The sequence below is a fragment of the Heptranchias perlo genome, chromosome 11, assembly GCF_035084215.1.
Source record: "Heptranchias perlo isolate sHepPer1 chromosome 11, sHepPer1.hap1, whole genome shotgun sequence".
NCBI classification, from domain to species: domain Eukaryota; kingdom Metazoa; phylum Chordata; class Chondrichthyes; order Hexanchiformes; family Hexanchidae; genus Heptranchias; species Heptranchias perlo.
Genome location: NC_090335.1, coordinates 55312936 through 55326861, shown reverse-complemented (window position 1 = coordinate 55326861; position 13926 = coordinate 55312936). Strand labels below are relative to the sequence as shown.

Here is a 13926-nt window from a genome sequence, read left to right as displayed (position 1 = left end):
AAACACAGTTGAAACCAGAGCTTACGTTAAGGAACTCATCTATTGTTATAGTTTGGAAAAGTCCATTTCCATAAGGAGGCTATCAACTGAATTTTACAGCCATATCCATATTGTGAATGGGATAGCATACCTAGGATTAACAATACCCACTAATTTCAGTAATCATTGTGGTGCCCACCATATTCTCCTGACTCTTCCCAAAAAGACCACACTTTTCAGACACCTACCTCCATCCTTGTGATTTGAGGCTTTTTTCTGGATGCCATTGCTGCTGGGAGCTGTCTGGTGGCGCTGCTCGGGGCGGTGGAGCGCGGAAACGGTCGGTCCATCCGGCGCTAACACGACGTTTGTTGTTAAACTGGGGAAGCGCAGGGCCGCTGGGTGAGTGCGGATAAATATATAAAAAGTTGGATTTTATAAATCTCCTGCAACAGTAATAAACCGCGGCAGTAGGTGGGTAATTGTGCCATGTTTCGTTTTACGTTTTGTGTTTCCTTTAAATGCAAAATTCTGTGTCAATGAAAATTTAAAAAAAAATCCTTGTTCGTGTTTTGGAACAAACTGTTGTGGAGAATTTGTCCTTTAAAATGAAATGATGTAAAACTAGAACCGGTGGAGTCAGCAGAGATATGTGGCAGCCTGGAGCACAAAATATCTACAAATGTGGCCGTAGATTGAAGACAAGTTTCACTTTCTCCAACTCCCCCCCCCCCCAAAAAAAAAACAAGTTGCTTTAGGACTTTATATTAATTATACTCTCACACTGTTCCATTATTTTTGGCTTTATATATGAATTTTAAAAGTTCAGTTTCAAAGTTTTGAAATGTTGCTATTTATCAGCTGTGGCTTAATGGTAGCTCTTGCCTCTTGAGTTTGAAGGTTATGGGTTCAAATCCCACACCAGGAACTTGAGCTTATAATCTAGACTGACAGTTCAGTGCAGTACCTAAGGAGTTCTGCACTGTTGGAGGTAAAAGATCCCATGGCACTATTCAAAGAAGAGCAGGGGAGTTCTCCCCAGTGTCCTCGCCTATATTTATTCCCCAACCAACATCACTAAAACATTTTATCTGGTCATTTTCTCATTATTGTTCGTGGGACCAAGCTGTGTGCAAATTGGCTGCTGCATTTTCTACATTACATTAGTGACTGCACTTCAAAAGTACTCAGTTGGTTGTAAAGCGCTTTGGGACGTCCTGAGGTCATGAAAGGTGGTATATAAATGCAAGTTTTTTTTTTCTTTCTTTCAGTTTCACAATTCCAAATTTTAATTATAGTAACAGCAGCAAAAGTGATTTTCAATAAATTTCTAATTTTGCACGAAAGGTAAAGCCAGTTACTACCCCCTCCCCCCCCCCCCCCCCCCCCAGTCTTCATTCAGTAAATTGGTAAAATAAGATAAATATATTCATAAGTTAGGCTGGAGATTGCTCTTGCGTTACAAGTGGAGATTCTCATTTTCTTATAAGATGTTAACCTGTGCTTCTGTTTCCTAACAAAAGAGCATCTTGCTTAGCTGTAGATAATTTTGCAAGCCAACCAGCAGAAAGTTTACTGGTGTTTTGTGCTAATATACTGCAAGGTTTTAACTGGTTAAATTCCAGCAGTACCACTGTGTAAACTTGGATCCCTAAGCATTGGCTCTTGCCATCTGATGCCTAAGCTGCCTGGAGTTAGTTAAGTGGGGTCTGTTCCTATGAGCAAACAGAAACTCTACCTATGTGAAATTCTGTGTTGCTTGGTTTGGAGACTCTCAAGTGATGGGTTTTCACACATGTTAGAGACCTAGCTGACCTGAAGCAAGACAGTTTTCAATCAGCAAATTTATATTCTTATTGTTTTTGGTGTGAGCAGAACATATTTATGGACAGCTCCCTGGTGAATTACATTTGATTTATTTGTACAAAATATCTGGCAAATTGTTTACATAAACAAAATACCAGCGGCTAGGATGTAATTGTTTTGACTTGGGTGTACTTGTAGAAGGAGTGCATTGCAGTCCACAGTTGGGCCTAAAACTAAAATTTGGTGTGATGTACTTTTTTGCATCTAAAATGAATTGGTTTAGAAACTGGGGAGGACATTAGAATTTTATGAAAAAAGTTACCATCGCTAAACGTACTTGATGATAGATCAAGACCCACCCAAAGAAAAATGTGGTTAGATGTTGTGATGGAATGGGCAAGTATAAGGGAAGTAGTTGCAGTATAACTCCCTCTTCACCCCCCTCCCCAGAAAGTCTACAAAAAAAAGTGCCTGGGAAGGAGTCCTAGTCAGAAAAAAAGCAATTTTGATAACATATACCTGGGTGAGTCTCTGGCTGGTTTTACCTTTTTGAAGGGTGTAACTTTTGTCATGTAGACAAACACGGCAATCATTATGTACTAGCAATGTCCCACAAAGAGCCATGAATGACGAGCTAAATATGTTTATTAATGGCATTGAATGTGGAAGGAATTTCTGCCAGGACACCAGGAAAATAGCTTTTCTTTGAATGATGCCATGGATCCTTAAAAACTATGACCTACCAAAACAAGCAAATGCAGTTTTGGTTTAATGACTCATCTGAAGGACAGTACCTCTGACAATTCAACACTCTCAGTACCGCACTGTAAGGAAATCTTCAATTATGAGCTCATAACCTGATGTGGAGCTTGTACTGATAACCTTCTGACCTGGGGTGAGAGTGCTGCCAGCTAAGCCATGTTGTATTTGTTGGGCTTGGCCTCCAGGAGCGGGAAGAGTAACAATTCCTGTTAAGTTCAATCACAGTCAGTACCCTTGGATGAGTTAATCTGAATGTGTCTTTTACGGTTGGGACACCTCAAATGACAGGTCTCCCAGGAGGTCACAATTGATCCAAGAAAATTGGGAGGAAGTGTTTTGTTTCTACAGACTTTCTGGGCAGGCTGAGCTATTATGACTGGGGATGGGAGCATACACTCAATAGAAAGACACTAGAGGGTGTGGCTGATCAAATACATCATTCATTGAAAGTGTGAATGTAGATAAAGCCATAAAAAAGGCCAGTAGCATTTTGTTTTATAAAATGGACATCAGTAAAGAAGTAATAGTATAGGGCAATGGTTAAGCTACAGTTACAGTAGTGTGCATTTTGGGCACCCTGTTATAGAAAGGACTTTCAAGCCATAGAGTGTGCATAGCAAAGATTTATCAGGATGATGCCAGGATGGGAAACTAATTATGAGGAGAAACTTGAGATACTAAGACTATTTTCACTGGAGCAGCGAAAGCTATGAGGAGATTTAATAGAAGTTTTTAAAATTATAAAGGATTTTGATAGGTGAATACGGGAAGACTATTTCCTGTTATTAGTGAGTCAATGAAGAGGGGTCATCAATTTAAAATTGTCACCTGTGAATAAGGGGAAGGGTTATGAGATGTCTTTATGCAGAGGGTTTTAGTAGCATGGAATATTTTGCCACAGGGAGTGATTAAGGCAAAGACCGTTGCACCTTTTAAGGGAAAATTGGATAAATATTTGAAGCTGAGGAAGATACAGGGTTATTGGTGGAGAGCAGAGCACTGGGATTCATTTTGAATTGTTCCAACATGAGGGGCCAGAGGCTTCCTCCTGTGCTTTATACTTCTATGGGATTGTGACAAAACTGAAGCATTTTTGTCTCATTTAAGGTTGGTATTGGCTCACGTATATAAGGAATTATGGTACATAAGGAGTAAAAAAACAACTCCACTCACAGAAATCATATCCTAACTTAACTCGATAAAATGTTTCGATGACTAGCTGGTTGTCTCCAGAAAGTTTGGATGAAGAGGGACCAGGCCACATAATTTAAATACAACCTTGTGTGATTTGTTCAGATATATTTGATTGGCAGCTCCTTTTGAATTTAGCAGTTATTTAAATTCACAAATGCCTGGTAGTTTTGAGGTTTATTAGCCTAGATTTTTCAAATCAAGATTTATCCCCAAATCCTCAGGCTGAATGGGGATAAGAGAGAAACTGTGTATGCTGGAAATCTATTAACATATAAAATTTGTTATGTATGTTTCACATTTCTTATTTGGATGTCACCATTTCTGTCATCCTTCTAGATGGCATCTCAGTAAGATTTCCCATTATTAAGTGAGCAGCTACTAGATGTCATGGGCCTTCAGTCATGCTTACAGCTCCACACTGTAATTGCATCCTGAATCCAGTATCAGGACCTGACCTGACACAGGAAGAAAGTTTTAAAAAAAGAGTCCAGTTTAGGTGGTCCCTGCCTGATGCTATGTAATGTTTTTTTTTAAAATAAAATTGGACATTGGCAAGTCCTTTTTGTCCAACAAGCTGAGTGAGAATCCCTGAAGGAACAGGATTTCAGAGTCATTTCAGGCATTGGCACCCAGTTTACACTTCAAGTTTAATGTTTGTGTGAACCAAGTTTCATCTTTGCACCATCGCTAAACTTATGGAATTTAAATGCACCCAAAGCCAGCTGCTGATTGTACTTGACATTGGTTATCTATGTTGTAAGCATCATTTGTTTGGATTAGTCTCGGAGCGAGAAAAATGTATCCTGTTGGAAAAATAAACCATTAGCTATCTGTTTATGTAAGTTATATATTTTTTATTTCCTCCCCTGTTTGCTGTTTTCCATTGTTGGTACGTTTGATTCTTAATAACTAATCACATTTCCTTTGATCTCCAGTAGGATGGATGAAAAGAGAAAGAAGATGGAAAAACCTTCTGTAAGTCTTTGCTGATGTCCTAATAGACAAATTGCACACAGGCCTTGTGGATAAATGTAAAGGGCACTTATCAATATAGTACTGTATTTTTTTTAGGATCCAATTGTGGTGAGTCTGAAATAAGGGAACATAAATATAAAATGGCCACTTAAAAATCAAATAAGGAATTTAGGAGGAATTTATTTCACAGAGAGCAATGAGAATGGCACTTGCTGCCACACGCAGGGATTGAAGCAGATAGCATTAACACATTTAAGGGCAGTCTTGATGCATGCATGCAGGAGAAGGATATAGAGAGATGTGGGGACTGGGTTGGACGAGGTATTTAGAGTGGGAGGAGGCTTGTGTGGAGTATAAACACAGGTATAGACCAGTTGGGCCAAACTGGTCTATGCTGTAGATTCTACATATGTAAATACATTGGTAACAACAACAGGACGTTTATCCCTATTAATGAAATTGGATGCTACCACATTGTTTTTTTTCTACAAAACTTTGATCAGAAAATCTTTATTTTTTCTATTTCAAGATTAACTAATATTTATAGAAGAATTTAGTATTTCCAATCCTTTTGTAACCTCATAAAATACTGCACAAATTTACCATATTATTTACAACCAAAACTGTTTCTCACTTCTTGTAATTTTTTTTTAAAGCTGAAATTCTAAATGTACCGATCCATTGAGTATTTCTTAATTTACTCTGGTCTGAGAAGGAACTGCAACATTTATAACTTACCCTTGGATCTTCTGTGGACAAAAATCAAAGAAAGAAATGGAGTGAATAAATAAATATGTTCTTCACCCTACTTTAGTACTCAAGTAATAGTCTTCCTGGTTTTAAAAAAAAATTGCCTTGAAGTGTTTGGTCCTTAGAAGATTAGAAGCCCAATAATACTAAGTGTCGCTGAGCCTTTCCAGGAGCTAATGACTAGTTAGTTAGTTTAAGCAACTAGCTTATTTTAAACAAAATGACAACCGAATGGCAGTATATTTCAGGCATCAAATATACTGCAACTATATGCCATCGCTTAACCATGCCCTTATAGCTCCAATTTCCTTGAAGAAAGTTGCATGACACCAGTATATGTCAAACTTGAGTGAGGTTTTGGATTACCCTGTCAAACAATGAGAATATATAGATCATTACTTACATATTAATGAAAGTTAGATGTTAATTACCGTTCTTAATATGACTTTTTAAGTGAATCACAAACTTAATACTGAGAGTAATTACTCATTTCCTTTTGAAATTAAATCAATTTAGGCTACCTGTAAAGATAACGGTTTGGGAAGTCTTTAATTATTGATACTGAAATGTTATCCTTTCTTGAGAAACAAGTCAGTTAAGTGGTACAAACTCAGCTGCTCCTGACCTAAGCTGATATTTTGGGGTTGCCCACTGTAAATGTCAGCCTCTTACCTGCCTGGGGGTGATACCAATTCCAGATGTGCAATGTCAACTCACACCTCTTCAGGCTAGAATTACCCTTTATTTTTAGGTCATTGATTCCACCCAACTATATAGTGTTGCTGAGCTGAGGGTCAGGAGAAAAAGTACAAATGGTGAATACAGGAAGTGCAATGGTAGAGAAAGAAGGACTAATGTTTTAGGTGTGATCCTTCATCTAAACTGAGAAAAAGTCAGCTGAGTCCTAATATCCTTAAAGGGCAAGTTTGATGTTGGGATAAATACTATGGATGGAAATGCTTATCTTTGGAAAAGTCCGAAGTGTCTTTTTTAAAACTAATCATAGCTTAAATAATACCATTTACAATGCTTCTTGGAGCCCTGTATTCATATATTTTGGTACAGCAGATTGAGCTGTTTTCCAACTAATCATAAGATTTTATTTGCTGCGTAACAATTATGGATACTGGGGGAAAAAACAACTCATTTCATGGACATCAACAAAAAACCTGCTTTTATTTTGCTCTAGTGGCGTGCTAGTGTCACCAGTTACCACTGCACGGGTCTCATGCAGCTAGGGGCTAACACCAAAGCAAACTTGATGAATTCTCAAAGGTCAGCAGTCTGTGTGACCCAATATTTTAATAGGGGCCAGCAACACTAAGCACGTTATAAAAGTAGCTAAAGAAGCATACACACAGTAATGAGCTCACTTGGGATTTAATGATCCGAAAGCTTCAGTTCCACTGAAATGGATCGGATCAAAGTTCCACAGCACAGCCCTGTAAATTATTTCAATACATGGGAGATAAATCTTCACTATTCCTGGCTACCCTACACTAAAGCACTGGAAGTTACCTTTAAATGAAAAGCCCCATGAGACTTATGCCAGCAGGCAAAAAATATAACTGTTCCTGTCATTAGAGCAGTGATCAAAAATGAATGGACAATTTCCACATTTGCCTACTTGCACCAGGTCTTTAACTCAATATTGGATTGCAACTAATGATGCTAACGAAATTAGGCAGTTGGTCCAATCATATTTTGAGTGTTCAGATTACAATGAAGTGTCACCAAATTATCACTTTAATTTAAAAGCACAAAATTATACTTGGGCTTCACTGGCACAGAACTTGGATCACGTTGAAGTTGGATCAGAAAGGCCAGCTATCATCAACAGTTTATTTGAACACTGAAGTAAAATACATGACAAGATTAATTTCATAAATTTACACTTGGAATACTGACACGAGGGGCACTACAATTGTGTGCATTCCTGTGTTTTACTTGAATATGCAACATAGGAACAGGAGTAGGCCATTCAGCTCCTCAAGCCTGCTCCGTCATTCATTTGGATCATGGCTGATCTGTACCTCATATCCATTTACCTGCCTTAGCTCCATATCCCTCACCTAATAAAATGCTATCAATCATAGTCTTGAAAGCTCCAATTATCCCAGCATCAACAGCCTTTTGGGGATAGAATTCCAGATTTCTACTACCCTTTGTGAAAAAGTGCTTCTTGATTTCCCTCCTAAATGGCCTAGCTGTAATTTTCCAATTATGTCCCCTCATTCTTGATTCCCCACCAGAGGAAATAGTTTCTCCATATCTGCAATCATCAAATACTTTTAACATTTTAAATACCTCAATCAGATCACCCCTCAATTTTCTATATTCAAGGAAATACAAGCTAAGTTTATATTTTTTTATTCATTCATGGGATGTGGGCGTCACTGGCAGGACCAGCATTTTTATTGCCCTTGAGAAGGTGGTGGTGAGCCGCCTTCTTGAACCGCTGCAGTCCGTGTAGTGAACATACTCCCACAATGCTGTTAGGTAGGGAGTTCCAGGATTTTGACCCAGCGACGATGAAGGAACAGCGATATATTTCCAAGTCAGGATGGTGTGTGACTTGGAGGGGAACGTGCAGGTGGTGTTGTTCCCATGCGCCTGCTGCCCTTGTCCTTCTAGGTGGTAGAGGTCTCGGGTTTGGGAGGTGCTGTCGAAGAAGCCTTGACAAGTTGCTGCAGTGCATCTTGTAGATGGTACATACTGCAGCCACGTTGCGCCGGTGGTGGAGGGAGTGAATGTTTAAGGTGGGGGATGGGGTGCCAATCAAGCGGGCTGCTTTGTCCTGGATAGTGTTGAGCTTCTTGAATGTTGTTGGAGCTTCACTCATCCAGGCAAGTGGAGAGTATTCCATCACACTCCTGACTTGTGCCTTGTAGATGGTGGGAAGGCTTTGGGGAGTCAGGAGGTGAATTCCTCGCTGCAGAGTACCCAGCCTCAGACCTGCTGTTGTAGACACAGTATTTATGTGGCTTGTCCAGTTAAGTTTCTGGTCAATGGTGACCCCCAGGATGTTGATGGTTGGGGATTCGGCGATGGTAATGCCGTTTAATGTCAAGGGGAGGTGGTTAGACTCTTTCTTGTTGGAGATGGTCATTGCCTGGCACGAATGTTACTTGCCACTTATCAGCCCAAGCCTGGATGTTGTCCGGGCCTTGCTGCATGCGGGCACGGACTGCTTCATTATCTGAGGGGTTGCAAATGGAACTGAACACTGTGCAATCATCAACGAACATCCTCTTATGATGGAGGGAAGGTCATTGATGAAGCAGCTGAAGATGGTTGGGCCAAGGACACTGCCCTAAGGAACTCCTGCAGTGATGTCCTGGGGCTGAGATGGTTGGCCTCCAACAACCACTACCATCTTCCTTTGTACTAGGTATGATTCCAGCCACTGGAAAGTTTTCCCCTGATTCCCATTGACTTCACTTGGTCAAATGCTGCCTTGATGTCGAGGGCTGTCACTCTCACCTCACCTCTGGAATTCAGCTCTTTTGTCCATGTTTAGACCAAGGCTGTAATGAGGTCTGGAGCCGAGTGGTTCTGGCAGAACCCAAACTGAGCATCGGTGAGCAGGTTATTGGTGAGTAAGTGCCGCTTGATAGCACTGTCGATGACACCTTCCATCGCTTTGCTGATGATTGAGAGTAGACTGATGGGGCGGTAATTGGTCGGATTGGATTTGTCCTGCTTTTGGTGGACAGGACATACCTGGGCAATTTTCCAGATTGTCAGGTAGATGCCATTGTTGTAGCTGTACTGGAACAGCTTGGTTAGAGGCGAGGCTAGTTACGGAGCACAAGTCTTATGCAACCTGTCCTCATAATTTAACCCATCATTCTGGTGAAAATGATACTTAGGCATCAGAAATTATAAAATGTTACAGCACAGAACCAGGCCATTTGGCTTATCAAGTATGCATCCGTTTTCTCCTCATGAGCCACCCTGCTGCTCCCTCCCCATACCCTTTTTCAAGCAACTATCTGATTATCTTTTTAAAAATTTTATAGACTGTGCTTCAACTGCAGCTTGTAGCATGGATTTCCATATTCTAACCACTATGTGTAACGGTTATTTTATAGCCTCCCCCTTAATTCTTTTCATGATTATCTTAAAGTTGTTGCCTCTCATTATCCCTCACTTGGTGGATAATACATTGTTTTGCTCCCTAAGCTAGGGGAGTGGTGTAAACTAGGAACCTATAACTTGCTAATACTTTATTAAGTTAATAACTTAAACTAGATAAATTAATTTTAAAAATAGCTAAAAATAAACCAAGTGACTTAATTACATAAAAACTTTAATTAATTAAGTAAATAAATAAAACAAGATTAGATAGAGATGTCAGTGCAGGTGGTGTGCTGTAACTGCAGCATGTGGGAGTTTGTGGAGAGCGGCGTGATCCCAGGCAACCACATCTGCAGTAAGTGTCTGCAGCTCGAGGAACTTCGACTCAGAGTTGTTGAATTGGAGTCAGAGGCGCAGACATTGTGCCGCATCAGAGAAGGGGAGAGATACCTGGACACTTTCAGACAGGAGGCAGTCACACCCCTTAGGTTAGCTAGTAGTTTATATTTGATTAGTGGTCAGGGACAGGAGGATGTGACTGTGAGTCAGGCAGGTAAGAGGGCTCCAGATGCAGAGGTGGAGGAGCCTCAGCCTTGCCCTTGTCCAACAGGTATGAGGTACTTGCTACCAGTATGGATGAGAACATAGACTCCAGGGAGGATGGGCGAATTTACCACGGCACCGTGGTACATGAGGCCATTCAAATGAGGGGAGCGAAAAGAAATGAGGTGGTGTTAGAGGAAAGTATAGTCAGGGGGATAGATACTGTTCTCTGCAGCCACGACCAGGAGTCCTGAAGGCTGTTATATCTGCCCGGTGCCAGGGTTAAGGACATCTCCTCACGGCTGGAGAAGAACTTGGAGGGGGAGGATCCAGTTGATGTCCACGTAGAAACCAACGACATAGGTAGAACTAGGAATGAGGTTCTGCGAGTGAGTTTGAGGAGCTAGGGTCCAAATTAAAAAGCAGAACCTCAAAGATAATAACCTCTGTATCTCTACCTGAGCCATGCGTAAATTAGCATAAAGACAAACAGATTAGATGGTTAAATGCGTGGCTGAAAGTGTGGTTTGGGAAGCAGAGGTTTCAATTAGAATCATAGAAATTTATGGCACAGAAGGAGGCCATTCGGCCCATTATGTCTGTGCCGGCAGAGAAAGAGCTATCCAGTCTAATCCCAATTTCCAGCTCTTAGTCCATTAGCCTTATAGGTTACGGCACTTAAAGTGCACATCCAAGTACCCTTTAAATGCAATGAGGGTTTTTGCCTCTGTCACCCTTTCAGGCATGTGACACTGGCACCAGTACTGGGGAAAGAGGGAGCTGTTCCGTTGGGAAATCATCAAAGGGTGACCAACAAATTGATAAAGAGGGAGAAAATAGAATATGAGAGTAAACTGGCAAGAAGTATAAAAACAGATTGTAAAAGCTTCTACAACTATGAAGAGATTATCGAAAGTAAACATGGGTCCCTTGGAGGCAGAGACAGGAGAAATTGTAATGGGGAATAAGGAAATGGCAGAGACATTAAACAAATATTTTGTATCTATCTTCACATTTGAAGACACAAAAAACCTACCAGAAATAGTGGGGAACCAAGGGTCTAATGAGAGTGAGAAACTTAAAGTAATTAAAATTAGTAAAGAAAAAGTACTGGACAAATCAAGGGGACTAAAAGCTGAAAAAAATCCCCTGAACCTGATGGCCTACATCCTAGGGTTTTAAAAGAGGTGGCTGCAGAGATAGTGGATGCATTGGTTTTGATCTTCCAAAATTCCCTAGGTCTAGATCCGACCCCGTGGATTGGAAGGTAGCAAATATAACCCCGCTATTCAAAAAAGGAGGGAGTGAAAACAGGGAACTACAGGCCAGTTAGCCTGACATCAGTAGGGAAAATGCTAGAATCTATTATTTAGGACGTGGTAACAGGGCACTTAGAAAATTATAATATGGTTAGGCAGAGTCAACACAGTTTTATGAAAGGGAAATTGTTTTTGACAAATCTATTAGTTTTTTGAGGGTGTAACTGGCAGGGTAGATAAGGGGGAACCAGTAGATGTATATTTGAATTTTCAAAAGGCATTCAATAAGGTGCCACATAAGAGATAGTTACACAAGGTTATGGCTCATGGGATTGGGGGTAATATATTAGCATGGATTGAGGATTGGTTAACGGACAGAAAGCAGAGTAGGAATAAATAGGTCAAAGTGGAATTGAGGTAGAAGTTCAGCCATGATCTTATTGAATGACGAAGCAGACTCGAGGGGCCTCATAGAACCGTAGATAATTTACGGCACAGAAGGAGGCCATTCGGCCCATCGTGTCTGCGCCGGCCGAAAATGAGCCACCCAGCCTAATCCCACTTTCAAGCACTTGGTCTGTAGCCTTGTAGGTCACGCCGCTTCAGATGCACATCGAGGTACTTTTTAAATGAGTTGAAGGTTTCTGCCTCTACCACCCTTTCACCCTCTGGGTGAAAAAAAATTTCCTTAGCTCCCCTCTAATCCTTCTATCAATCACTTTAAATCTATGCCCCCTGGTTATTGACCTCTGCTAAGGGAAATTGGTCCTTCCTATCCACTCTATCTAGGCCCCTCATAATTTTGTACACCTCAATTAAATCACCCCTCAGCCTCCTCTGTTCCAAAAAGAACAACCCCAATCTATCCAATCTTTCCTCATGGCTAAAATTCTCCAGTCCTGGCAACATCCTCGTAAATCCCCTCTGTACCCTCTCTAGTGCAATTACATCCTTCCTGTAATGTGGTACACAGTACCCGAGCTGTGGCCTAACCAGTGTTTTATACAGTTCCAGCATAACCTCCCTGCTCTTATATTCTGTGCCTTGGCTAATAAAGGAAAGTATTCCATATGCCTTCTTAACCACCTTATCTACCTGTCCTATCATTGTGTGGAGATGCCGGTGATGGACTGGGGTGGACAAATGTAAGGAATCTTACAACACCAGGTTATAGTCCAACAAATTTATTTTAAAATAAATTTGTTGGACTATAACCTGGTGTTGTAAGATTCCTTACATTTGTCCTATCATTGCCTACTTCTGCTCCTATTTCTTATGTTCTTATCATCTCATCGACAAGTGGAAATAATCCATCACTATTGAGTCACTCCTTAACCTTCTCGGTTCTAGTTGAGGATAAAACCCTGACTTTTGCAGTCTCTCTTTGTACCTGTAACTCCCTGGTAACATCCTAGTGATTCTACACTGCACTTTTTCCATTGCTTTTATATCCTTTTTATAATGGGGTGCCCAAAATTGAACATAATGCATCAACTGTGACCTAAGGTCTTGCACAAGTTCAACATTACCTTCTTGATTTTGAATGCTATCACTTGCTTTTTTTATGGTCTTAACTACTTGTGCGGACACTTTTGATGACCTGTGTATCTGCACACCAATGTCTCTCTGTTACTCCCCTCCATTTGAAAACTTATCATTTAAGGTGATTTTTTTTTTACTATTGGTACTTACAATGTATGTGGTTTTCTTTCAGAAACGGCATGGTAGAAAAATAGTGTCAGGGTTCAAAGATTAAAATGTGTGAGAAGTGCTACCCAATTATGGCAAGCTAGAATTCTTAGTTTTTCTTGTAACAATGATGTATCTGGTGAGCTTACCATCAGGCCATATTTCTGCATGCAGATCCCAGTCCTCAAACTCAATTAATTTAAATTGATGGTGTGTTTTTCATTTTTTTTAGAAGTACTCTTTAGTTAATTTTTGCATATTAACTTCACCTGTGTCATGCAATATTAGCTGATAAGATAACTTTCTCGCAAGAATAAATAACTTGCTTTCAGCTGATGTTTCTTTTGAGACTAGTGGAGGTGTACAAGAGCAGTCAAGTGTGACTTATCATTCCTTGCGTTTTGTGGGTAAACCACCCGGTTCATCATTCAAGATCATGTGGGAAATCACTGCTACAAAGCCCTCAGCTTATCGCTCAATGACACAGCATGTTGGAACACTGTCATCCACTGTGTATACTAGTTGTGGAAACATTCATAATGCTGTATGTTTTGGAAAATGTTTTCAAAAGACTTTTTATGTGATCACTTCAATCAAACTTCAGTCAAAATGTATTCATGAAGTCGTACTGTATTGCTGTTAAATAACAATGTTTTGTCTTTCATGCAGGTTAACTCAAATCAAAGTTCAGGTGATGCTAGGTAAGAGATGCACTTGTAAAGAATAAATAACAGAAGAGTGCTGTTCACTGGAAAATAAAGTACATAATTTGGGATAAACCAGATTTGAATAGCTGTGGCTCAGTTCCATTGTATCAGAACTCTGAGCAAAGAAAGCAGATGTTGGATAAATTTGCTGAATACCAGGGAGCAAAGGGCAGTGATCAACG

General features: G+C 40.3%; 1 protein-coding gene across 4 annotated transcripts in view; it reads left to right on the top strand.

The window, feature by feature from the left end:
- Positions 1 to 331: 331 nt before the first annotated feature.
- LOC137327359 (E3 ubiquitin-protein ligase DZIP3-like) overlaps positions 332 to 13926 on the top strand; it is a 124821-nt gene continuing 111226 nt past the window's right edge. For 2 of the 4 annotated variants that reach the window (XM_067993072.1, XM_067993071.1), the window contains exons 1-3: positions 346 to 453; positions 4677 to 4716; positions 13707 to 13738. In XM_067993072.1, the coding sequence (XP_067849173.1) occupies positions 4681 to 4716; positions 13707 to 13738 (68 nt within the window). In that variant the 5' untranslated portion in view covers positions 346 to 453; positions 4677 to 4680. Of the gene's footprint in view, positions 454 to 4676; positions 4717 to 13706; positions 13739 to 13926 lie in introns of all 4 variants that reach the window. The other 2 variants (XM_067993069.1, XM_067993068.1) reach the window with 2 other exon arrangements.